This window comes from Microtus pennsylvanicus, chromosome 11 (genome assembly GCF_037038515.1).
Source record: "Microtus pennsylvanicus isolate mMicPen1 chromosome 11, mMicPen1.hap1, whole genome shotgun sequence".
In the NCBI taxonomy this organism is placed as follows: domain Eukaryota; kingdom Metazoa; phylum Chordata; class Mammalia; order Rodentia; family Cricetidae; genus Microtus; species Microtus pennsylvanicus.
Window position 1 is genome coordinate 43,481,814 of NC_134589.1, and position 25,957 is coordinate 43,507,770.

Consider the following 25,957-nt stretch of genomic DNA (forward strand, 5'->3'; position numbering starts at 1 on the left):
AAAAGCTGTAGCTCATTCAATCAGTTGCAAGTTATTCGAAACAAAGAAGGAGCTAGCCATGAAACAAAAAGTAGCAGGGGGGCTCAGAACTGTCCAGATTCAAGGCCCTCCGGGGCAAGGTGGGAGACACCAGGGAAGGTGTAAGGTGGCCACCAAGTCACCAGGGAATGATGACTGGTAGGCCACACAGTGTTTGGGGTGATGAAGGAAGAGAAGCAGGGGAGTATGAGAGTTTTCAGGGCAGAGTTTGGGGTGAGTTTGGTTGGACTAAGAGAAAGACCAGGGGGACCCATGTTGTTCAGGAGACAAAACCCACAATGTATCATGGTGGCCCTATTCCAGGATTCTGACCTGGATGTGATGGGATGAAAAGCAGGTTTGGGGCAACAAAAGGAAAGATCTATCTAGCTTTGTGAAGACTGAAAAGCCTGTAGAACATCAGTGAGGATGTTGAGCTGCTCAGGACGCGAGGGACAGACCTGACCATGGTGTAGCCATGTTGGTCCTCCCTACACCTGCATCCCAGGACACAGCACTCGCTACGATAGAGGACGCATTTATGCATCAAATGAAGAGAGAAACAGGTGCATGAATGAGGTGCCACAGAGTCTTCACAGGTGGTTCTGTGTTGGCTCCACTCCCGCATGGCCTCAGATACAGAACCCATATTCACTCAGTCCCCTGCCCGTCCAAGGCTGAGCTCCTCCCTCAGACTGCCCTAAGTCTTTTACCAAGCCCGAAGAAGAGGCTAAGCACACTTGCTCTTTCCTGGAGCCTTGCAGCTGGTGCACAAGACAGAATCCAGCCACATTTTTGGTCTATCTCTCAAGCTCTAGGCACCCCCAACCAAGCTGGTACCCCTAAGCAATTCTACCTTTCCCCACAATAGGCCCTTTTCTGGGAAAGGGTAGCTTTGCTCTTGATGGATCCACTCACCTTGATCTCTACTCCATAGCCAGGATAGACAGAGATGTAGTAGAAACAGTCCAGGCCAACATCAGAGAGTGAGCTGGGGGCTGTGGGGGAATCCAGAGAGCCCTCTGGGCCTGAGAAATTCCAGCTACAGGGGCCTGGGAGACAGGAGGAGACAGAGACTAAGACCAGCTTGGGTGGGATAGAGTCAGCATTAGCTGAAGTGTGCATGTATGTGTGTGTGTGTTGAAGCCAACCTCTAGGAATGTCTATTCTCTTGTTGAAAAGATGGAACCAAGGGCTGGAGAGATGGCTCAGAGGGTAAGAGCACTGGCTGCTCTTCCAGAGGTCCCGAGTTCAATTCCCAGCAACCACATGGCGTCTCACAACCTTCTTGCCAGCAGTACACTGTATGCTTAATGAATAAATCTTTAAAAAAAAAAAAGATGGAACCACCTTATGCTAAGTGACTATTATGTAACCCTAGTTCATTTCTTACAAAGGTTCTGTGAGGTAGTCTTTCATTTACTTATTATTATTACTACTATTATTATTGGGTATATGTGTGTGTATGATGAGTGTTTTGCCTGTATGGATGTGGGTGCACCACATGCGTGCCTGATGCCCACTGAGGCCTGAAGAGGGCATCAGATCCCCTAGAACTAGATTTACAGGTGGTTGTTAAGTGTCCACATTGGTGCTAGAAACCCAGGTTCTCTGCAAGAGCAGCAAGTGCTCTTAACAGCTAAGCTATCTCTCCAGCCCCAAGGTAGGCTTTCTAACCATCACTTTACACTTGAAGCTCAGAAAGGCTAGATCCCTAGGGCTGGGTTAGAGTTGGAAGACTCAGAACTTGAACATGGGGTTATATGGTTCAAATTCACATGCTTTATGTAAGATGACCCTTGGGCCAGGTGGTGGTGATGCACGCCTTTAATCCCAGCACTCAGGAGGCAGAGGCAGATGGACCTCTGTGAGTTTGAGGTCTGCCTGGTCTGCAAAATCCAGTTCCAGGACAGGCTCCAAAGCTACTCAGAGAAACCCTGCCCCAAACAAAACAAAAAGATGACCCCTGGTGCAAAGGGTAGGGTGGATTGGTGCAGTGTCAGAAACAGAGGCATTTGGGACCATAGTGCTCCACCCTCATTTTCAGCCCTGCCAACCAGCAGGTAGCTGACCTGGTGGCTGGACTGTGGTGATAGTAGTGGTAATGATGGTGCTGGTGGTGGTGGTCTCTTCATCATCCCCTGAAGCTGTGGAAGTGGCAATGGTCCCCTCGATACCAAGCCCTGTGGTCTGAGACATGACCTCTGGAACCCAAGGTTTGCCCATGTCTCCGGGACCCTCCTGGGTTGGAGTCCATGTTCGGCTGGTGGGTGTCGTACTGGGTCTATCCTCTGGGTGCAGGGTGGGCACTGCCATACTGGGCCCTGGAGGTAGAGGAGATGTGATAAGAAGCTCAGGGGCCTCTGACTCTGGGTTCCAAGGCTTCTCCCTGGGGTGGGGCTGGGTGGGTGCTGCAGCCACAGCTGGAGTCGGACTGGTAAAAACTGGGCGGTTGTCCTGGTTGGTCAGGCGGGGAAGAGGGCTTGAAGTGACAGGTGTGGGTGGATCAGGCTGGAAGGGCAGCGCCGGCCTCGGTGCTTCCTCGCTCCTTTCTAGTCCCTCCTGAAGGAATTCCTCCAGAAGTGGGTGGTGGTTGAGCAGCTTGAGGGTGGGAGCTGTGGTGACAAAGTGGACGCCTGGGTCTGGCTGCTCGGGTGTTGGGGCTGCGGTCAGCTCCCCATCCATCTCCTTGACGCCTGTGGCCTGACCTTCCCCCGCGACTGGAGCCTCTGAGGAGAGTCCTAAAATAATAATAATGAACAATCAGAGGTTCTCCTGCTACGCCACAGTGCACAGCATCCCACCCAGCACAGGCAGGGGGAGATCCGTCTTGCTTTTGACAGGGAGCCTTGGAGAGTGTGCTCATTGTCGAGAATCATGGAGCTATAAAATGTTAGAGCTGGAAGCGAGGTGATATCACATACTTCAAAGATGGCACGTGTGCTATCCTTTCTCCTCCAGCAACCACGACAGACATTACAAATCGATCATTGCACTATTCCCTGCTGTTTCTAGATTCAGCTTCAGGATCCTCCTCAACACAGAATGCTAGGAAGCCATGCCATGCCAAATACATGTTTGCCATTCCTAATGTACCCCCAAGGCCTTATTTTACTAATGAGGAGATGGGTGCTAGGGCGGGGTCTGTAGCTCAGCTGGAAGAAGGCTTGCCTAACAAGCATCAAGCGCTGGGTACGACCCCAGCACTGCATAAACCAAGAGAGCTGGCTCACACTTTCACACATACAATCCCTGCAGGAAGAGCAGAAATTCAAGGTCAGCTTCAATTATGTAATGAGTTTGAGGCCAGCCTGGGATACAGGAAAGTCTATCTTTTTGGTTTTGTTTACTTGTCTTGGTTTTGTTCTGTTCTGTTTTGTTTTTTTTCAAGACTGGATTTATGTTTGTAGCCCTGGCTGTTCTGGAACTCACTCTGTAGATGAGGCGGGCCTCGAACTCAAGAAACCTGCCTGCCTCTGTCTCTTAAGTGCTAGGATTAAAGCACTGGTTCAGAAATGGGTGGTAGTGGAACACACCTTTGCTCCCAACACTTGGGAAGCAGAGACAGGTGGGTCTCTGTGGGTTCGAGGTCAGCCTGGTCTATAGAGCGAGTTCCAGGACAGCCAGGGTGGTTACAGAGAAAAACCCTATCTTGAAAAAAAGTAAGTAAGAAAGAAAATAAGAAGGAAGTGCTTCATTCAGAGTCATATAACCTATAAAGTGGAAGAGAGAACTTTAACAAGAGTGATATCCCTCACAACAATGACTTTTCTGGCTGAAATGACAAGACATTCAAATTCATGTCCTGTTCCCAGTGAAACTGCTGGTCATTAGTTTTAGGAAATGTGTCACGTATTTGGAATTTCTCTTGCTTGACTTCTTTGCTTGGTCCCTATGAAATTCCAGTCTCTCTAACTTCTCAGAAAACAATCTCTCTCCTCCCCTTTCCTGGTTTATTATGATTAGTTTTAAACAGGGTTTCTCTATGTTGCCCTGGCTGTCCTGAAACTTGCTTGTAAGGCTGGCCTCTTACTCACAGGGATCCACCTGCCTCTGCCTCCGGAGTGCTGGGATGAAAGACATGTGCCACCACCCCTATACATTTTCCTGATCCTTCCAGAGCAGTGATGTTAGTTACCAATGAGGAGGCCCATGTTCTGGAGCAGACAGGTCTTCAGACCTCAGGTCCATCTCTTCTAGGGCTATGTGGTCTGGATAAGGCACCCACATTCTCGAAGGCTGCTTTTCTTCTCTATGGAGTGGAGCTGGTTGAGAAAATGCTGTTTCCTTTCCCCACTTATATGTCTCATTGAATTCTGCCTTTCTTTTATTTCGAGACGCAATCTCACTCCATAGACTGTCCTGAACCTCAGAGTCCTCTAACACCCGAGCGCTGGGATAATAGGCACACACCCACGCATTATCACGCCCACTTCTTTTATCTTTCTTAGGAGACTAGGCAGGGTCTTACACAGAGATAGAATGGAATGCCACCTCTCCATTCATGGCATATGTCCTTGATCAATTTTGACAATTTCTTGCTAAGACCACACGAGACTACAGAATCCTTCTCAACCGTTATCCAGGCAGCCATTGCCAACCCATCAGGCTACAGAAAATGAAACTTATTTCCTATCTCTGGTTAGCAGGATAGATTGCTCTGCTATTGATTATGTTGACTCATTTAGCCACATCACTGAAGAGATGACGCACATTTGCGCGTGGCCCACTAGACTCTCTAGATCGTTAATGGCCAAGGAAAGGTCAGTGGGTTCTGGTTCTATGCTCAGTTCATACAGAATTTTGTTGGCTCTGGGGAGTCTTGGGGGGCAAGCAGGAGTGGCATTTCCAATCTCTACAGCCCTCAAAATGGCTGCCTCGAGAGTCTGGAAAGGAAGCACAACTGGGGTGAGACAGCCGAGCTTGCGAGGAGGTCGGTTCCTCTACCCGTCTGCTGGTGGGGCTGCCAATCCACAGGCTCGCGCCCACCCCGTGGATTGGCAGGCATGAAGAAGTGGCAGATGGGCTGCATTCTGTTCAGGAGACCATCGCAGCTCTGATGTGGCAGACAAAGGGGAGGAGGGAGAACATTGGAGTGGGAAAGGCAGGCTTCAGTTTGGAGGGTTCTCTATTCTTCTGGGTCACGGGACCCAGGCCATCCAAAGCTTTAAGAAACCTGGACCAATTGCTACATCCTGCGATGCCCACTAAAGTAGCCCATCTGTGTCCTGGCATTTGTGCCAAGCACCGATATCACAGTGTCCAAACTAGATACCCAGCCAGGCTCATGTCCCCCAGAGCAGATGGTCCGGCAATGCTGGGTGTCTTTCATCTAAACCAGCGACGTGGAGGGGAGGTATTGAGCTAGTGTTTGTGACATGCCAGGACAAGGCTACTTTCTCTTCCCACAACCCAGATGTTGTTCTGCCTTTGCCAGGTAAGCAGTGGCTGTTCTTAACATGACACACAGAGGCTGGAACCCCTGGAACTCTCTAGATGTTTCAGGTCTATTTTCCAGGGGTGCCTATCAAGAAGCATGTCCTGTGACTCTCAGGTGGGCACCTGTGGGCATCTTGGAAGAGAGAGAGAGAGCACACCCAGAGCCTCTGCCTCAGGAAGTGACCATAGCTGGCATAGCTCTCCTGCCAGCAGTCAGGTGGGTGCTGGGCAATGGAGTGGAGCTAATGGGCACCTCCCGTCACTGTCGATTGAGCTGATTGTGTTATCTAGGGGGACCGGAGCACTTGGTTAAATGAGATCGAGATAGCATATCAAACGAGCAAATTGATTCCCAAATCGGCTGCCACTTGTTCCCTGCGGGAGCCACCCACTGTCAGCGAGGGTACGATAATCTCTGGGAGATAAACCATTTCTGCAGGAGGCTTCTCGAGATACCCTGGTTGACTGTTGGAGGCCTGAGGGTCTGTGACATGTTCCTGGAGTGCCAAGGGTTGTGGTGAGGAGGTCACGAGCTTCTCTGTGCCTGGCTGAATTCAGTATTCAGGGACTGACTTGGGCAAAAGGAGGAGCTAAGGGTGCAGACTGCTAAGTCAGTCTCCTACAAGACCTGTATTAGTATTTACTATTACTGTTGTTATAATGAAAGTTTGCTGTCTAGCCCAAGATGACTTTAAGCTTTCAGTCCTCCTGCCTTAGCCTTTCAAGGGCTAGGGTTTTTGTTTTTTGTTTTGTTGTTGTTGTTTGTTGTTCTGGTTTTGTTGTTATTTATTTGCTCAAGACAGGGTTTCACACAGCTCAGGTTGAACTTGTCCTTGCCACATAGTCAAAGGTGGCCTTCAGCTCAGGAAGCCTCTTGTCAGTCTCTCTACCTTCCAGGGTTATAGGCTAGTGACAGCATCCCCAGCAAGCTTGCAGTACTTAATTGACACAGCAACTCGGTGACAGAGGAATCTTCCTCATGTGTTACTTAAAGCCTACAGCTGGGCAAGGCAGAGACTTGCCCGGTGCTGGAGCAGAGAGTCAGCCTCTAACTACGCAGCTCACTATTGATTAGGTTGACTCATTTAGCCACATCACTGAAGAGATGACGCACGTTCTGTGTGTGGCCCACTAGGCTCCCTACATCCTTAACCGCCAAGAAAAGGTCAGCGGATGCTGGTTCCACTTTCAGTTCATACAGAATTGTGTCAGCTCTGAGAAGGCTACGAGAACAACCCTGATCTCTACAGCTTTCAAAATGGCTGTGCAAGAATTGGAAAGGAGAAGCAACAGGGATGCCTCCCCCCCCCCCCCATGTCATTCCAGACCGTGCTGGCTTGCAAGCAGGGAGGAATGAAGCTACCAGCAGTGAACACTCTAGTCATTTGAAGAAGCCACAAGTGAATGGAGAGAAAGGGATCCCTTCAAGGTCTCTGCAGGTTGGAATTGATCCTGGCCCTTGGGAAGGTGTCTAGAATGGAGAGCCCATACTCCGTTCCCAAAACACATCAAGCCTGGAGCCCAGTATGAATCAACAGGGCCAGAGCACAGCACACAGCACACAGTGTCAGCTCTGCCACATCGAAGTCTGTTCTGCCTGTGGGCAGACTTTCATAGGCCTTTAATCTCAGTGTTTGGGAGGCAGAAGCAGGCAGATCACATGTGATTTTGAGGCCAGCCTGGTCTACATAGCAAGTTCCAGACCAGCCAGGGGCTACATAGTGAGACATCTTTAAAAAAAAAAAAAAGACGAAAAGAAACAGAAAGCTGCCCTCCTCTGGACGTCCTGGAGCTGGAGACAGAGGCGACGGGAAAGGCGGTCAGTCCAGTCCGCTAGGATAGGAAGGATTTAGCTAAAGGTGAGGTGTCTGTTGGGTGACAAATGTGTATGACTGTGGGGCATGCCATCCACAAAACAAGGATAGTTCGGCATCAGCCTCGAAGAGAGCAGTCACCTCGAGGCCTTGCTCATCCCTGGGGACAAAGCTGGGGGTCCCTGGGGACAAAGCTGGGGGTACAACCAAATAAACTGCTCAGTTCACCTAGTATCTGGACACAAGGAAGAATTCCCGCGGCTCTCCTTGCAGAGCTCCACGGGGCTGCCCCTCTAACGTCTGGGAAACACCCTCCACGGGCTGGGGCAGTCCTCTACAGGAGGGAGGGCTGGGGCAGTCTCTACAGGAGGGAGGGCTGGGGCAGTCTCTACAGGAGGGCTGGGGCAGTCTCTACAGGAGGGAGGGCTGGGGCAGTCTCTACAGAAGGGCTGGAGGCCCTCTAGAACCGCCCAGCAACCCCCAGCCCTGGGCGCTGCAGCCTGGGCCCTCCCCCTGCATTAGCTCTTAAGCTATGCAAATAGACATCGGAGGGAGCCCTGTTTAAAGTATTTAGACGAAATGAAAAAAGGCTTTCATTGGCACTAATGAGCCATTCAGGAGGCCTCCCCAGAGGATTCTCTCCCGCTCCGCCTCCTGGCCCCTGTGCTCCCCCCCCCCCCCCCCCGCCCCACTTAGGAATAGTAGTCTGACCCCTCAGCCCCAGCCCAGTGGTTTCCCAGTAGAGCCCAGAGGGGTAGGGGTACAGATGAGGCTGGCAGGTTTGGATCAGGATGGAAGACTGGAGCCCTTTCTACCTTCTGCTAGGTAAGTCTTATGGCCTGTCTCACAGATAGATAAACTGAGGCCTAGAACCACAAGACTGGTGAGCAGTAAAGCTGGAGGTGTTATATATACCATGCCTCTCTCTCTTCCTGCAGGGTGTGTGTGCAAACTCAGGACTCCTCAGCACCTCCGCATCTGCAGATCTTTCTGGACCACACAGCCAGGAAGCCTTGGGTTCTAATTCCAAAGCCGTCCTCACTAGCACGCGTACTGTCTCCCTATCTGGGAAGGGAAGAACTGAGTTCTGGTAGGGACCTCTCCTGAGACACCGCTTCCACCTGCCATCCCCAGCCCCCAGCTTCTACAAATGTGGGGCTGTCTGTCATTTCAAAGCCCAGTAAGGGGCAGCCCCATGACCGGGGCTCATGTCTCAGAGACAGAAGGCCTAAGACGCTTCCGTGCAGTATGCAGAACGGTCCTGTGGTTCTGATGTGTTCAGATGAATTCTCCCACCGTAGGGTAGAACCAATTCTCAGCTTGGAAGAGGGAGTATGACAACATGGGGGTCCAGGAGAGCCTGGGGGATGCAGTGGGCAGGGAGTCCACTCCTCTGAGTTCTAAAAGGTTAAGCTGGTCCAGCTTCGAAAGAATGAGAATTTAATGGGATCCATTTATTATCCCATAAAAATTAATGAGTTTATTCTGGAGGTTTCCTGGCCCCTTTCAAGTTTTAATAGGGGATTAGTGAGGGCCTGGCCCTGTAGACCCCTATTATCCCGGAGCCTAAGAGAGGGAAGGGGCCCTGTGTGTCAAGAGTGCCTGGGTGTCTCTAGGCCTGAGTGTGATCACCACGCTGACAGTAGTGGCCCAGCTCTGCCTCTGTGCAGACCAGGTAGAAGTTGGCAGAGCCAAAGGGCCCTGAAGTCCAGTTCTAGAAACTTCTAATTCCTTACCCATGTAACCATGCTCCCCCATAATATCCAGCCTTTGAATAGGTTCAGGGCTGTGTGTCTGCTCATACTGGCAGGAAAGACAATATAACCTTCACATTTTATATGGGGAAACTGAGGCCCAGATTTGTGATATGACTTCTCCAAGCTATTTCTTTTCTTTTCTCTTTTTCTTTCTTTCTTTCTTTTTTATTTTTCTGAGACAGGGTTTCTCTGTGTAACAGTCCCAGCTGTCCTGGAACTCACTCTGTAGCCCAGGCTGGCCTCGAACTCACAGAGATTCACCTGCCTCTGCATCCCACATGCTGGAATTAAGGCATGTGCCACCACCGCCCAGCCTCCAAGCTATTTCTTTTTTCTTCTTCTTCTTCTTCTTCTTCTTCTTCTTCTTCTTCTTCTTCTTCTTCTTCTTCTTCTTCTTCTTCTTCTTCTTCTTCTTCTTCTTCTTCTTCTTCTTTTTTTTTTTTTTTGGTTTTTCGAGACAAGGTTTCTCTGTGTTGCTTTGGAGCCTGTCCTAGAACTAGCTCTTGTAGACCAGGCTGGTCTCGAACTCACAGACATCCACCTGCCTCTGCCTCCCAAGTGCTGGGATTAAAGGCATGTGCCACCACTGCCCAGCCCCTCCAAGCTATTTCTAAAAGCTATTCAAGAGTCAGAATGGACACACACTTCCTGCTGTGGTCTAGGCCAACAGCTGGGACTGGTAACAGCTGTCATCCCCTGCCCACCTCAGGGCCTGCTATAAGAGGACTGTGCTCTCAGCACGCTCTACCTCCTCAGTCTAGGGAAGTTTGTGCTATTATCCCAAGAGATGGACATGCTGGGAAACCAGAGTGGTTAAGTATTTCATTCCTGATGGCACAGAAACCTAGGATGAGAACCCACAGCCTGCCTAGCTCTGTCAACTACTTTCTTATATCCAGTCTGGGTGCTGTTATCCTAGGACATCCGTGTGGGGAATCCTGCAGCTTGTGGTGAAGGGGAGGCTTGGTGGTGTCCTGGAGGGGAAGTACTTCAAGGTGGGAAGAGATTTTCATTGTTCGAAGAGGTACCTTCTGTAATACCCCATTTGCTCAGCCCATCCATTCTCTTGCCGTGCTTTCTCTACCCATTTGTCTCTTCACAACCTCCCCATCCTTCTATGTCCAAGTCCTGTCCCCGCTGTGGATGGCCATCCCTGCCCATCTGTCCTCTGATCTCCCGGGCACTTCTTGATGGGTCCTGACCACAGGAATCATTCGCATTGTGCAAGGATACAGCACCAGGCATCTTTCTTCCCTTAGAACTCTGTCCACAGATAACTGTCCTGGTCCTGGGCTTGGTGAAGGGTGGTTTCAGAGCATAGTTCCTAAGCCCGGGTCTGCTTGTCTATGCAATCAAGACCCACCCTGTTCCCCAAAGCCTGGCTCCTGACCAGCATGGGTGGGCAGGGGTGAGTCCAGCAGGGAGAAGCTTTGGCAATTGCTAGCAGGAACTAGCAGACCCCCATCCGCATGTGTCTACTGCATTCTTCGCCTACCACTAACTTTCCCATGGCTCTCTGTCACCGTCCTCTTTCTTGCTCAGTCCCTGTGGATCTAATGAAGTACAGACTTCAAACGTGAGCAGGGACACCTCCTTTCAGATAGATTCTGGGTGAAGAAGTGGCTGGTTCTCAGAACTTGAGTCCTTGTCACCTCTGTGAGCATCCCATCCCTCCTTCGTTTGCCCAGGAGGAAACAGTGAAGGTTTTCCACAGCAAACCGGGGGGGGGGGGGGCAGCAGATTAGTGTTGTAACTAGGAAGGCACCTGTCCCAGCTGCTCCAAAGAGGGAGCCCTCCAGTGTCTACCACCCCTGGTCATTCCTCCAGACACAGAGTATTCGTTACCTCCTAGAGACTAGGAGCAGCCACCCCCCCCAAAATCGTAATGCCAGGTGGAGGGAGCAGGGTTGGAGATAGTGGCACAAACCAGGAGTCAGGCCACCTCATCAAGTGGCCCCTGACAGGTGAGACCTGGTGCTGCTTGCTGTCCAAGCCACTTCTCCAATCCAAGCCTCTGTGTCCCATCAATCAAAGGGAGAAGGGTGTAGAGGTGCTGTCTGCTCCCACACACCAGAACACCGTGAACCATGAAGGACATCTCAAGTGTTTTACAGAGTCAGCTCACTGAGCGTCACATAGTTCCATCAGATAGAAGCTTTGTCACCCCATCGTCTATCACCCCTTGTTCTGGGACAGAACAAGGAAAACACAGCTCCTGGGTTTGCAGTTTGGACATGGGTTGTCTAGCCCTCAAGCAGTATGTTTTACAATAAAAAAAATTGCAACAATAAAGATGTTTTAAAGATTTTTTTAAAGAAAATTTTTGTTTTTATTTTATGTGTGTGTGTGTGTTTTGCCTGTATGTATGTGACCCATGTGTAGCTGCTGCCTGCAGAGGTCAGAGGAGGGCATCAGATGTCCTAGAACTGGAATTATAGATGCTTCTGAGCCACCATGTGGGTGCTGAGAATCAAACCTGGGTCCTCAGGAGGAGTAGCCAGTACTCTTAAGCACTGAACCATCTCTCCAGTCCTTGTTTTAAAGAATTTAAAAAAATTTATATTTTGTGTATATCTGTGTCTGTCGGCTTATATGTGTACCACAGGTGTGCAATGCTCACAGGAGACAGAAGAGGGCATCAGATCTCCCTGGAACTGGAATAATAGGAGATTGTTAGCTGCTGTGTGGATGGAAACCTAACTGGGGTCAAGTGCTGAGCCATCTCTCCAGGCCCCGTGGAAATGTTTTACATCTGTGTGGTCAGTATGATGATCAGGGAGCAGGGCTGTAACTTAGAAATAAAATGCTTCCCTAGCATGCACAAGGGTCTGGCTTTGAGCCCTAGCATTGCAAAAGGTTAAAAACAAAAGTTAGCCATAAACACATGAGCTGTGGAGCATTCTAAACATGGCTAGGTTGAGGTAGTATATTGTAACTTAATTTCATGTTAGTGACTACTACATGCAATGAAAAAAAATGCACGGTCCATAGCCTGGCCTTCCAACCCTCTCAGGAGGGAAGAACCTGAGGTGAGATCCTGAGAGAGTAAGATGAGAGAGGATACAGGAAGCTGGAGAGATGGCTCAGAGCACTGGCTGCTTTTCCAGAGGTCCCAATTTCAATTCCCAGCAACCATATGGTGGCTCACAGCCATCTATAGTGAGATCTGGTGTCCTCTTCTGGTCTGTAGACATACATGCAGAAAGAACACATAGATAAATAAACCTTAAAAAAAAAAGAAAGAAAAGAAAAGAGTTTGGAGAGGCTGTAGGACTAAGGACTCAGGTTGGGCAAGGAAGACAACAAAGAGCCCAGGGACTCCTTTAGGGCTTCCATGAAGACCACAGGAGAACTGGGCCCATGGCCTCCTCAGTTCTCCAATGCTGCTTGCTTTCCAACTGTGGTCAAGTGTTCTGTGGGTTGCTGGGTGCTTTTTTAAAAAAGATTTATTTCTCTTATTTTATGCATACAAGTGCTTTGTCTGCATGCATGTATATGCACCACCTGCCTGCCTAGTGTTCTCAGAGTCCAGAAGAGAACGTCAAATCCCCTATGACTGGAGTTACAGATGGTTATGAGCTACCATGTAGGTGTTGGGATCTGAACCTGAGTCCTCTGTAAAAGCAGCAAGTGCTCTTAGCCACTGAACTATCTCTTCCACCCAGGTTGTTGGGTGCTCGCTGGGCATTTTTGAGGGCAGGAGCAGAGGTGGTTTAAGAGAATTTGACTTTATGGGAAGAACATTGGCCTCCTGGGATGTGTGTGTTTCATGGAATCACTCGTTCTGTTCTCTCTTCCTTTCCCTCACTGCCCAGTCAGCAGCAGAAGGCAGAGCACCCTGGAGGTCGTCCTGGAGGAGCTGCCCAGCTGCAGGGCACTCGTATTTACCTAGCATCACTGTGACCCAGTCACAAACCTCCACAAGAGCCATCTCCCCTTCAGAACTGCTGTGCTCTCTTTGTGCTTGGAATTGGTACTTTACATTTTTCATGCGAAGAATTTGAGGCTGAGATGCAATATGGACCATCCTAGTTCTTCTGAAGGGAAAATGGTCATCGGGATCTGTCTGTTTCACAGCCTGGGATCGGTGCTGCTACTGTGCTGGTCATTGCTTTGTTGTGTGTATATGTGTGTCTGTGTATGTACCTGTGTGTGTCTCAATGTGTGTGTGTGTATATATCTGTGTATATGTATGTGTCTGCATGTCTGCCTAGGTCTGTGTGTATGTATCTGTATGTGTGTCTCAATGGGTGTGTATGTAAGTATCTGTGTGTCTGTGTGTATCTGTATCTGTGTGTATGTGTCAATGTGTGTGTATGTATGTATCTGTGTGCGTCTGTGTGTCTGTCTCTCTGTATGTTTATAAGTATCTCTATGTGTGTCTCAATATATGTATCTGTGTGTATATATCTGAGTGTGTGTCTCATTGTGTGTGCATACATATATCTGTGTATATGTATATGTGTGTCTGTGTATGTATCTCTGTGTGTGTTTCAATGTGTGCATGTATGTATGCATCTGTGTGTCTGTGTCTCTGTGTGTGTATGTATGCATCTGTGTGTGTCTCAATGTGTGTATTTGTGTGGGTGTCTCAATATGTGTATCTGTGTCTCTGTGTATATATATGTATCTGTATGTGTCTCAATGTGTGTATGTATGTATGTATGTATGTATCTGTGTGTGTCTCAATGTCTGTGTGAATGTATCTGTGTGTATGTGTGTGTCTCTGTGTGTGTATGTGTGTATCTGTGTGCATGTATGTGTGTGTGAGTCCAAATACATGCATGGGCCACTAGTCATTACCATTTGTCCTTGCTTATGACTATCAGAGCCTAGAACCATAAGTCCAGAAAGACCCTAGTCTCAGCAGAAGGACACACTGTTCCCCACAAAGGCTGCTGGGGCCCCTTATTTTCATTGTCCCCTATTTGGACCCTAGCCTGACCTTTCCCAGAGCTGTTTGTCTTGACAGCTCCCAGACTCTGAGGAAGCAGGGAGAGGGAGGGAGCCCTGCTCTGGGCTGCAGGCAGGCTAGCCCTTTTCACTCCACTGTCCCTTCCCTCCTGTGAGGCTGTGATCAGGGGCCCAGGGTGGAAGGAGCTCCCTGCTAACTGCCACGTTCTCTGCTTTCCAATTTAAAATCTAATATGGTCTCGCCACTGCAGAGCTGGGGGCTGGAGAGGTGATTAATGAGGCCTTTGCTACAGCGTCACCTGCTGCGCCATACACCTTCCCCTGCGGCCTTGTGTTCTCCCCTCCTGTCTGCCTGCTGGCCCTGGGGACCTGGGGGCTTCGGAAGCCCTGCCTATGCACTAGTGACTCCTGGGGCCAGGGCCTTAGAGCACTGCCCTGAGAAGTAGGGACTGTAGAATTGGCCCCTGCCCTTGAGACAGGATGGACGCAATGGAAGGAACCCGGTCTTGTTACCCTTGCCAGTCTAATTTACTATTCCTCTCCTGCCTGGGCTGTAGGAAACAAAGGGTCCAGGTAGGCACTGAGGCTTTCTTTCCTCAGGGTGCAATTTCTAGCTATCGGATCCTCTGTCCGTCTGCTACCCTAAGCCCCTTCTGCCTAGGATCTTAGGAGGCAGGGGCGTTATCTGCTGGTCCCAAGGCAGAGGGATAGAGCAGAGGGGAAGAAGAGCATGGCCTGAGCTGAGTGCTCAAGTCACAGCTCCTCCAGAGCCAGCCCAGTCATTACCAAACCGTCAGCAGCAAAGACCGTATTTCTCTGAATGGCAAACCTTGGAAATACCAGCCAAGACAGGAAGTCTGCAAAGGTAGCAACTGCGTTCTCCCTGGAGCTAGTAGCCGGACCATTTCAGTCAGTTCAGTGACAGTCCTCTCCCCAATTCCAGACACTAACCATGGACAGTCCCTTATGTCCACAAACCCATCAAGGCAGAGCCACAAGGTGACAAACAGGACTGGAGAGCAGTTACCATCCTGGGCCCCACACCAGCTGCTCCTCTTAACCCCTACCCCAGTGTTCAAAAGCCACCTCCTCTGAAGCCCTTCGGGAAGGATCATTAGTGGTTATACTCCCAAGAGTTCCTGAGCTTTGGCTCCAAGAAGGGACTTATTTTGCATGAAGGCTACTCACCTCCATAACTGTCACCTTTATTCCCTGATGCTTTCTGTCTGCTGCATCTGGGGGGATACCGATCAGAAAAATGCAATCGAGGAAGAAAGGGTCCTGTGCTCAGTACCCCAAAATACCGTGGTTCTCAATGCTGAGTTGGGTTCCAGCTACTACTTTGTCTGAAGGTCACTAGGGTGTCTGTGGAGACCTTATCAGAGCCCTGACACCAATGTAGCTGTGCTTCTACTGCCGATGGGCTATGTGGCTTTGGGCTTGACTTACCCTCTCTAGGCCTGTATTTTTTTTTTTTCCTCAGCACTTGCTTCTTGATTTCTTAAGACATCTTTAGGTGAGAGGGGCACTTACAACTTTTCTGCTATTGGTGCCCAACTCTAGGAACTGATAGAGACGGTGGGCAGAGTAGGGGATTATACTGTTACTGGCCACTTTCCTTCTGTATGCTCTGGGGTCCATTGACTTATATCTATCTCTTGGTCACTGTTTGCTGAGCATTGGAGAGTTAGGCTATGTGTGCCCATCTGTGAGAGTGTCTGTGTGTGCATGTTACGTGTGTGCACACATGACCATACATGTGTATGTGCAAATGCCAAAGCATGAGTATATGTGAGTGGGTGCACGTGTGTATGTGTGTGGGCCTGTGGCTCGGGTGGGACTGGAGGATCCGGAGAGCCCTACAGTGTCTGAGCACCTGCCATGCTCTGGCTTGGATCACTGCCCATTTGCACTATCTGGTGACATCCTTTCATCCTACAGGTGAGGAAGCCCAGATAGAAGGCCTTCCTGTGGCAGGTGGTGTATCTGGAAGGCAGGCCTAGAGGTCTGAGATCAAGACGGATGGACAGATGTAGAGACAAGGAGCCTTTGAGTGCAAAGACAGGCTATGCCTAGAGGTGGGCCTCCTCTGAGGGAGCCAGGGCTGCCTCCCTTTTTTGGTCCATTGGTTCAGCTCCTAGAACTGCTCTGTGCTCTCCCAGTTGAGACCAGTTTCCAGGGCCAGTGGGAGTAGCCATGGGGGTGAGTTCTTGTTCCTGCTGGGTCTGGAGATAATGATTTGATAGTGGCCTTTGGGTAGAATTGAACCTTAGCTTGGGCCTGACACCACTCTAGGAAGTTCAAGGACCATATCAGAGGCTGCTGGATGAGTAGCTTCATTGGGCATGCCTGCCTTCTCTCTGCTTCTTGCTTGACCCTTCAGCCCCCCTCTCCATTTTTCCCAGCTTCTGTGGGGAAGATCAGGAGCTCTACCTTTCTTCCAGATGATCTAGGGGAGAGTCATTGGGAAGGGAGAGTTAAGCCCTGTCTTTGGGGACTTGGAGTGGTGGGAGCGAGGAGCAAAGATTAGCCTAGGACCTTCTTCCAGCAGTTGCCGCTTGCCACCCACTATCTGTGGACTTGGTCACCCAGTGAGACAGTGTGATGGGGAGACATGGCCACTGTGTTTTTGTGGGACTGAGGGAAGGGGCTCAGCTTGTGCGCACCTCAATCTATGAGACTCCCCAGGCTTGCCCTGTCCCTCCACTTCCACAGGAATCTTCAGCAGGGGAGGAGGGAGGTTCAGGGTTGCTAAAAATAAAGGCATCTCCTCAAATTTCATTGAGGGGGTCAGTGGAGCCCAAGATTGGGGAGAAAGAGAATGGAGTAGGCCTATAGGAGGTGGGAGACAGCAGCCCAAGCTGAGGTGAGATCCACATAGTCCATAGGCCTCTGCCCTAGGATGTAGAGACAGAGGGACACCCAGGAGCAGATGGACAAGCCAGGCAAGGATGCAGTCCAGGCTACTTGCATGTCTAGGCTGCTTTCTTAGGGTTGCTGGCAGCTCACCCCTCACCCCCATTCTCTTTCCCCACCCAACTTCGTTTTTGACCTCCAAGGACTCTGCTGAGCTGGGTGAATGGACACCTCTAATTAAGAAAGTTAAACTTTCTCCCTGTCTCTTCCTGTTTCTGTTGCTTGAAGTTCTGGGCAGGGAAGGCCAAGGGAGTGCCAGAGTCAGTGTGAGGTTACAGGTACAGCAGGACTCAGACTTGGGGCCAGTGGGTGGTTGGAGCCTCAGAAGCACCACCTTGACCTGAGTAACAGGCTGTCATAGTCCGGGCTGTAGGCGGAAGGGGATTGAGAAAGGTAACTGGATAGTAGGATAGAACAGGGTTCTGCCACAAGGCGGGGGCTGAGTGGGCAGCGCAGGAGGGAGGAGAAGGAAGTCTGGGGGAATAAACATGCCGTGCCCTGGCTTACTGGACACCTCCTTCACACTTCCGCATGGAGATAGCAGGGGGTCTTTTATCTCAAAATGTGACTTTCCTCCTGTTTCTTTAGCCAGCCATAAAATAGGGTGTCTCGACAGGAGGGGGACTGCCAGCTGTTGGACCAGATGTTTCCAATCACCAGCACATCTCCTGGCTGGATATAAATAATGTCGACGACAACTTCGGCAGAGCAGTGTGCCAGGTGAAGACCCTTAAAAGGTCCACGAACCCAGGCTCTGTCCTTTTGCCTTAGTTTTATCTTGCTGGGAGACCTTGTTCGGCTAATGCTTGCCCGTGGCCAATAGCCCAGCCCTGACCCCGGCTTCCTGGGTCATCAGGTCCAGCCTATCCAGTGACTGCCTGGCAAAGAGGCGCCTGTCTTGGTGCCCTGTATCTCTCTGGCTATTGGAGGACCGCCTTCTCAAAGAGGGATTCTAGTCGCTTCCCAGTCCCTACCCTCTCTGATTTCCTTTGATTCTATGCTGTCTACAAAAGAGGCCTGACAGAATCTGGTACCATGAATTCCCATTGGCACAGGGAGATGACTTGATTTACCCAAGGTCACCTAGACACCCAGAGCCAGCCCAAGGTTTAAACCTGGGCCCTAACTCTCTGATTAGCTCTGTGTGGTTGGAATTTTTCCTGAGCTACAGTGTGGCTCTCCACACTGCCTGTTTCTCCCGCTCCCCAGGCACTGGGGACTCCCTAGGCACCTGCTGGCTTGTGGGACCCTGGCCAGACGCTCAGCAGGTGGCTGCTTGAGGGACAAAGAGGCTGGTGATCAGAGCTGCGAGGGAGGAGGGAGCAGGAAGAAGCTGAGCGGGGACAGTGTAGCTGAGTCTGGTCTGAGAATGGGGAGAGCAGGAAGAAAACAGCGTATAGAGAAGATGTAGGGGTGCTCGGTGGTCTGGGGGCTTTCTAAATTTTGCCCTCTCTGCCTGATGGGAGGGAGGGGGCTTGATTGTAAAGAGAAGAGCCTTTGGGTAGGGGAGAAAAGGGGTGAAAGGGGCTTCCTAAGGACATGATTAGGTTACTACCAGGGTATGACAATTCTGGTTAACCCCTGGGGCATACACTTTGGGGGTGGAGACCCACAACTTGGATTATATGCAATGTATTTGGTCTGGTGACAAGCAGGTGGGCCCCTGTACCATGTAAGCCTGTTGAAAATTACAGGGACACCCAGACCCAGCAGAGATGGGAAAGTTTTGATGAAGGACTTCCCTCATGGCCTGGCCTGAGGACCCCAGAGACTTTCTGGCCCTTCACAGAATGAGATGGTAATTTCCTGCCAGGAGTGAGAAAGCAAGGTACAGAAGGATTCCTGGCCAGGAGTCATCTGTCCTTCTGGAGTCCAGGGTAGTTGGATCCTGTAGGTGTCATTTGTCATATCTAACTCGTTCAATTAATATCAGAGAAAAAAAAAACCAGAAGTCTCTAGTCTAGCTAGAGGGGTAGCAAGAGCTGATCTTATTTATTAAGGCTGTAGCTTGTCCCTAAACTAAGTTCCTTAAGGTCAGGGTTTGTGTTACAGTCTAACTTTTAATAGGTGCTGTATAGAGGGGTTGTTGAATGGAGAATGGAAGGATGGGCAAGTGGACAGCTGAGTTCGTGTTGGGTGATCAGGAAAGGGGAGGTGGGAGAATGGAAACAGACAGAAGGACAGTCTGTAAAGGCAGGACCAGTTAAGTCCTGTATGGTGGTAGGGTGAGGATGCTTTACCCAGCATCCTCACTGCATCTCCTCCCCTCCTTCCCATGCTTACTCAGTCCCTGCTCATCTCCTGGCAGAGCCCCTGGTTCCTGCTGGTCTCAGCCAGGACCTCCCACCTCACCCCTTCTCTTCTTGCCAGATGCCCTGCCAGCAAGGCTGCGGGCAGGCTCTGCAGCAAGAGCCTGGGATTGTTGTTGGAGACGTGGCAGGTTTGTTTGCTCCCAAGCCCTCCGAGAAATCTCAACAATCAATGGCCAACAACACTCTGCCTGCAGCTGCAGCATCGATCTTCTCCCCGGAAGAGCTGGCGGCTGGACGACAGGTAGGTAGTTGGAAAGAAGCTGAGGAAGACTTCAGCCTTCCATTTGGGGAATGGGCCTCAATAAAGGCTGAGGGGTATGATAACCCAAGAAGCCAAGACAAGCGGGACCATTCCTCTTATTTACCAAGATCCCCAAAGGACAGGAGTTACTACAGACCTTTGGGCCAAGATATTTCAGTCCTTTGCATTAAGAATAGGATGATAAAATGTCTGTAACCTGCTATATGATAAAGACTGGGAATAGACATCACCAGGAAAGCAACTGTCAAGGCCAGAAGTGTGCTAGAAGAAAGTTATTGACTATTTATGTCTCAAGTCTGTCAGACAATATGAGCTTGAACTTGGTCTATGAAAGGCAAGGAATAGCTTCTATTTCATGGAAATGATAGGAAAGGCAATGAGCGGATATCTATAAAGCACACAGGGAACCTGGCATGTAGTCGGTCCTAATAAACATTTGCTGTTATTGTTGCTGCTTATATTATTTGAATCGTGGCATTCCGGGCTCCTATTTCCCTATATTACCACTATTCCCTAGGCTAGAGGAGACGGTCCCGGCTGAAGCAAGACCTTGAAAAATGGGCAGGCATTTTGGGGTGTCCTTCCTGTTCACTAGCTAGGCAGCCCAGGGTAAGTGGCTTGTTCGCTCCCAACCTCTCACTGTGAACATTAAATCAAAGGGGAGTAGAAAAGGCTTGATCACCCAAGCCTGGGCTCCTGTGGGTGAGGCTGTTCTCTGGGCCAGTCCTCACACCTTGAACAAACCATGTTTGTACAGGGAGCAAAGAAATGATGTGCTGAGTGCTTGGAGGGCTGTACCCCAACACCTGATGTTTTTAGGAGCTGAGAAAGCTTCACGGACCCACATTACTATCTAGATTATCCTTAGACTATTCCATCCAAGGGCATATCTGATCTCAGAGCTCCTATGTGATGGTTTCTGAAGCCTGGCTGGGTGAGTGCATTCAGGAGCCCCTGTCCTTCAGTTCATATAAGGCTTCCCTCTCAGCCAGATATGAATGGCAATGGCCGGAGGGGCTTTGAAAGGCCAGGCCCTGCTGTGATTTCTGTGCTGATTTCTAACCATGCAATTCTTACAAATTTCTTAACATGCATTTACTGTGTGCCCCGTGCTAGGCCCCGAGCCACTGGGGACATAAGCGGCAGTGGCACTAAGGGATGGACTGAGAAAAAGCTTTACCGCATTAAGAATGGCCATCAGGCCCCGCCTCCCAAACCACCTAAGGCTGATGGCATGACAGCTTAATTCGTAGCAGGAAAAAAAACTAAGTAAAGGCTGTAATTTACAGGCGGAATAATTGGCCAACTGTTAGGAAAGGGGGGAGCCCAACATACAATCTATGTAAAAATAGTGTGCTTGCTATGCAAACTCAGCTTCATGATGCAGTCCCAGCTGCCAGAGGCCTGTCACTCCATTCTAGCCAGGAAGCTGACCCCTCAGCTTCTCCCAAGTCGGGATTCAGTAGCTGCCCAAGATAGACTTACTAGTCTCCTTTCTGGGTTGCTGCTACTGGAAGGAGCTTCAAGCAACCAGCAAAGGCTCCTGATCCAACGGTCTGGGGACCAGATGGGGGCAGCAAACAGACAGTGGGGACATGGACAAGTCCTCTGACTCAGGCTGGAAGACACACCATAGAGCAGATGCCTTGTGCCAATTACCGAAGTACCAGTCAAGCCATGCTTGAAGCCTGAAGTAGACTAACCAGGCTGGCCGAGGAGGAGGAAAAACACAGAAACAAAAACAGGTAGAAGGAGCATGAGGAGGCAAGAAGTTGTTGAGCACTTGGCTCGTCTGACCAACGGATGCAGAGATTCCTTTGCCCCAGCTCTATTAGTCATCTTTCTGGTATGGTGTTGTTCCTGTGGGAACTGGCCTCAGAGACCTCCTTGCACCTGCTTTCTACCTCCTGGCTGTGGACTGGGTCTGGCAGCTTCTCCTCTTCTAGGTGACTCTTGTTTATAGAGCTTAGCCTCTCATAGGTGAAAAACCAGGCTTGGCAAGCATGAATTTCATGCAACCTTACACTGAAGGCTCCAGAGTGGAGGTCTAGTGAGCCAAGGACGTGGCAGCCTGGGCTCTTCACCACCTGGGCCGAGAGGTTCCTTTACTGAAGCTACCCCTGGCTACCGCTCCTTTTCTCTCTGGGGAAGTTGGAGGGTAGAATAATAAACCTGGGTAGCTCTGCCCAAGTAGGACGCAGGAGTCCTAAGCTGAGCCCCACCTAGAGCATGAGCTTAACTGGAGCTAGGAGAGATGGAGATGAGAAGGGCTGGAGGAGGCTGGAGGACCTGGACTAGGTGAGAGAGAGGGTAAAGAGGCAGCCTTTCTGACAGGCAGACACGTGTGTGGGGAGGGGCATGGAAGCTCGGTTTCTAATTAAGCCCCAGTCCCATTGTCTTCTTGCTCCCCATTAGTGCCCCACAGCATCCCCAAGGCATTTTAAGCTGCCACCCTGCTGAGAAGGCTGGGATGGCCGCCAGGGCCTGCCAAGCTTGATTCACTTTGGTCCGTGAGGGGCAAAAAGCCAGCTCAGAGTTCTCTTCCTCTCAGGGCGGGTCTCCTCAAAAACCCAGCAGGGGTTCCCTGCCTGCCGGCCTGACACGTCCACCTCCGGATCTCTGAGTGGAATCTAAGCTATCTCCCCAGCAAAAGCCCTCATCCTGAAGTACCAGGCTAGAGAAGGACGCAGGATTCCTTCTGAAGCAGCCCCCAGACTCAGCAGTCTGTTGTCAGAAGCCAGTCCCAACCGGAGTTCCATCCCTAAGCAACAATTAGCATTTTAGGTTAAGTCAGTCCTAGGCTGTTAGCCCTTGCATCAGTGGGGATTCTGGAAGCCAAATCCTTCCATTTTTTTTTTCTCCCACACATTATCCCCCAGTTTCTGGAAGAATAAGCAACTGAGGTTTGCTATTTCTGGTTTCCCCCATCTTTCTACCGCACTCTCAAGAGAGCTTAGAGAGATGGAACCCTGGGTCCAAGGTCACATAACTGTGGAGGCAGCTTCTATACCTGGAGACCTAATCCCACCCTAGTCTTGGCTGCTTTTACCTTCACAATCTCCCCAGGCCACATTCACACACGCAGAGTTTAATTAACTTTATTGATATTCAGAAATTAAGAGAATGACTAAAGGTAATTGCTCATTAAAAATCATTAAACTGACACAGCAGGCCTAGGCAGGCCTGGCTCCTGCCGAACTGTCTTCTCCCCCACTGTGAAAAGACCTCCCTGGCACTCCCCATGGGTTGGGAGGACGTCCCAAAGTCTAATGCCTGTCATACCTGGGACCAATTAATCCAAGAGCTGCAAAAGAAGTGGGGAATTGAGCCCTGGGGCGGGGGAACTGCCCATCTCCTTGGCTTTCAGGGCGTCTGCCTCCCCTGGACTACCGAAGGTTGAAGGTTCAGGCTGCGGCTGACCGACTGCATCATGTGGTCTGAGTCCCTCTTTTGAGCAGAGCTCTGAGGTCTCCCAGGCTGCCAGGCTACAGGGCTACATCCTCAGGCTGAAAGACTTCCAGCCTAAGGCCTTTACTCCCCAAATCTCTCTTTTACGAAAGTCTCCAGGAGCCCCAGAAAGCCAAGTGAGCTGCCTCCTGTGAGAGGGCTCAGACTCTGATGTGTAACGTTTCATCTATGTCGTAGAGGTAAGGGCCTCCTGGCCATCTAGCTCTGGGTCCAGGCTCTCTCACCTGCCAGGCTTGCCACTGCTTCCAAATCTCTTTCTTCCTATGGAACCCAACAGAAAGACAATCCTGCACTGGAGAATCTAATGAATCCCAGAAGGACACTGGCTGGGCGAGTGGGTAAATTCCTCCACACCTCCAGTCTGACTCCATTGCCAGAGAACTGACACAGACTGTGTGCCCCAGGGAAGTAGCCAGGATGTGGCCAGACGCCATACAGATCTTGAATTCAGAGATATCCTTAGATTGTTCGCCCAGGAGATGGGTTTCTCTTCATCCATTTTCATCCCTGGATTGGGGCTTGTGAAATTCTCCCTTCTCCCAGCAAGGTGAATATACAACCCCAAGTTTTCCTAGCCCTAGGAGGAGCCAGTGTTGGCAGCCAGATAGGCTGGGCAAAGACACGGTCTGCTTGTGGGTAGAGCTCGAGGTTCAAAGACAGGCTCCAGTGCCTCCAGAGCAGAACAGCTGCCTAGTACCATCCCAGCCCAAACCAGCCATAGTCGGGATGATCTGACCTCCAATCTCTGGCCCAGGAAGCCGGAGCCCGAAGGTTAGAAATTCCCCTTCCTCCCTTCTCCACAGCAGAAGCTACGAACCATAACCAGATGGCGAGGGACTTGGAGTCCCAAGTCCAAGTGCGGTTTCGCGGACCCCACCAAGCGACTAGTAAAAGCCGAGAAGGACCTGAGCAATTGTAGACTCCGAGAACGCTTGCTTCAGATTAGATTAGCATCTTTTCTGCTTCTCATTCATTTTCCCTCCAAACTCCCTTGCTGCCTACTCCAAGGCCAAGCTTTTCTTGACCGAGACGAATGAAGTTGGGACTTGACTCGGAGTCCGGGGCTGGGAGTCCGGGCTGGGTCTCCGCCAACTAGTCTGCCACTCTGGGGTCGATAGGACCCGGTGGGAAGGCAGACTCCGAGGGGGGTAGCACTCCGGGCATGTGAGGGTGTGCATGTGTATGTGCAATAAAAGAATTTCGGGGAGGACAGCCAGTCCCAGGACCCCAGTTGCTGCAGCCCAGAGAAGAGCGAGGGGAAGGACAGAGGGCTCCCAGGGTCCCCCAATGTCTCCCCAGAATTGTGCTCTAGGTTCCAATTCTGACATTTCAGAGCCAAGGCGATGAGAGGTGAGAGATGACCAAATCTCAGGTCCTGCCACCACCCGGCCCGGTTCCTCTGCAGTGAGAATGAGAGTGGCTCCAGACTTGGCGGCAAAGTCGAGCGAAGTTTGGAGAGCGGCAGGGGAGGCAGAACGGCGGGCTGCCAGCTGGACTGTCCGGACTCTGCACCCGCGATCCACCCCCCCAACCCCCGCAACGCGCCCCGGCGCTCCTAGATGCCTGGAGTGGAGCGAGGTAGCGCACGGGTGAGCGAGTGTGTGCGGGGAGGGGGTGGCGTGATGAATTGCAGCAGAGAAATCCCATTAGATCCGGGGAGATGATTAAAGGCGAGGTCTCGGCCGGGAGCGAATGGCGGGAGCCGCGACAGCTTCCCGCCGGTGGAGCCCGCGCCCCGCCCGGCTGGGTCGGCGCCGGGGACAGAGCAGTCGGCGGGACGCGGTGTTTGGGAGGGACAACAAGACGCGCGGAGCGAGGCGCCGGACCCTGCTTTTCTACCCCTGGGAGTCCGCGCCCGCCCCCGTCCTGTGGCCAGACGCCGGGGTCCCTTACCGTGAGCCAGGAGCGCCAACAGCGAGGGCAGGAGCAGCAGGACTGCTGGGTGCATGGTGCTGCTTGCGGCCGCACCCCGGGTCGGGGCCGCGGCAGGGGGACTAGGGACTAGGAGAGGGGTGGGCAGGGGGGCTGAGTCGGTCCCCGGGAGAGCAGCGGGGCCGCCGCCGCCAGCGCCTGACAGAATCAGCACCACGGCCAGCGCCTGGCGTCGGCGCCGGGGATCGCCGCGCGGGGCTGGGGGCGGGGGCGCGGGAGGAGCGGCTTACCGTAAAGTCTCAAGCAAAGGCGCAGAAGACCCAGCGGCAAGAGCATAGGCTTCCGAGCCACGCCAACCCTGGAGAAAGGACTGCCCTGCTAATGTGGCACAGTCTCCGCCTTCCCAAACTGCCCACGCCCAGCCAAGCTTGCCACTCTCTCCCGGGCTAGCAGCCTCCCAGGGTGTTAGGTTCTAATCGGATTCTCCATTAAGGAGAACAACCCCCTCCCCACCTTTCCTCACCCTATCCTCGTACCTGAAGGCTCCGAGGATGACCGGGGAAGATGCACATCAGTGAGGCAGCTGGTGAGGCCCGCCTGCCCTTGTGGCAGCTCCATCCCGGGCCGATAATGAAGACGGCTTTTGAGCGTACAAAGGACAATAAATTATTACTTTGCGCTCAATAAATGCCGGGGCTCCAGGCAGCTGCATCAGCAGCAAACTGTGCTCACAGAAAAGCTTAATTATCCTGATATTATAGTTAAAAGCCAGCGGCACTTGTGTCCTAGGGAGACATTCTTCACTTGGTAGGAGGCAACCTGGGTCAAGTTGTGGGATGCTAAAGGCAGCACCCTCCGTCCCCATGCCGTCCCGAATTTCCAGACCCTCTTCCTCTATTTCCTCTGTGGAACCAGAACACAGACGCAGTGACACAGAGCTTTTTTGCCAGTACCAGCTCAGGTTTTGGAACTGATGGAGAAAATGGGGCCTGCATGAGTGTCAGGGGTCTTTACGGCTGTTTTAGTTTTAAATTTTCATTTAATTGCTTTTATTTTCAGTGCTAGGAACCAGGGCCTCCCACACGATCTTATACTTCATAAAAAGGCGCTCTACCACTGAGCTATATCTCTAGCCCACCAGTATTGTTTCAGATGGAGGGAAACTTGAAGGAGGGGCAGTAACCA

At 51.2% G+C, this 25,957-nt stretch overlaps 1 protein-coding gene across 6 annotated transcripts in view; it reads right to left on the reverse strand.

The window, feature by feature from the left end:
* Sez6 (seizure related 6 homolog) overlaps positions 1-25,013 on the reverse strand; it is a 46,207-nt gene extending 21,194 nt beyond the window's left edge. For 4 of the 6 annotated variants that reach the window (XM_075991522.1, XM_075991521.1, XM_075991520.1 and 1 more), the window contains exons 1-3: positions 24,794-25,013; positions 2,091-2,759; positions 937-1,070 (exon numbers count right to left, since the gene is read on the reverse strand). In XM_075991522.1, coding sequence (XP_075847637.1) covers positions 937-1,070; positions 2,091-2,759; positions 24,794-24,848 — 858 coding nt within the window. In that variant the 5' untranslated portion in view covers positions 24,849-25,013. The remainder of the gene's footprint in view (positions 1-936; positions 1,071-2,090; positions 2,760-24,793) is intronic. The other 2 variants (XM_075991524.1, XM_075991523.1) reach the window with 1 other exon arrangement.
* Positions 25,014-25,957: the final 944 nt, after the last annotated feature.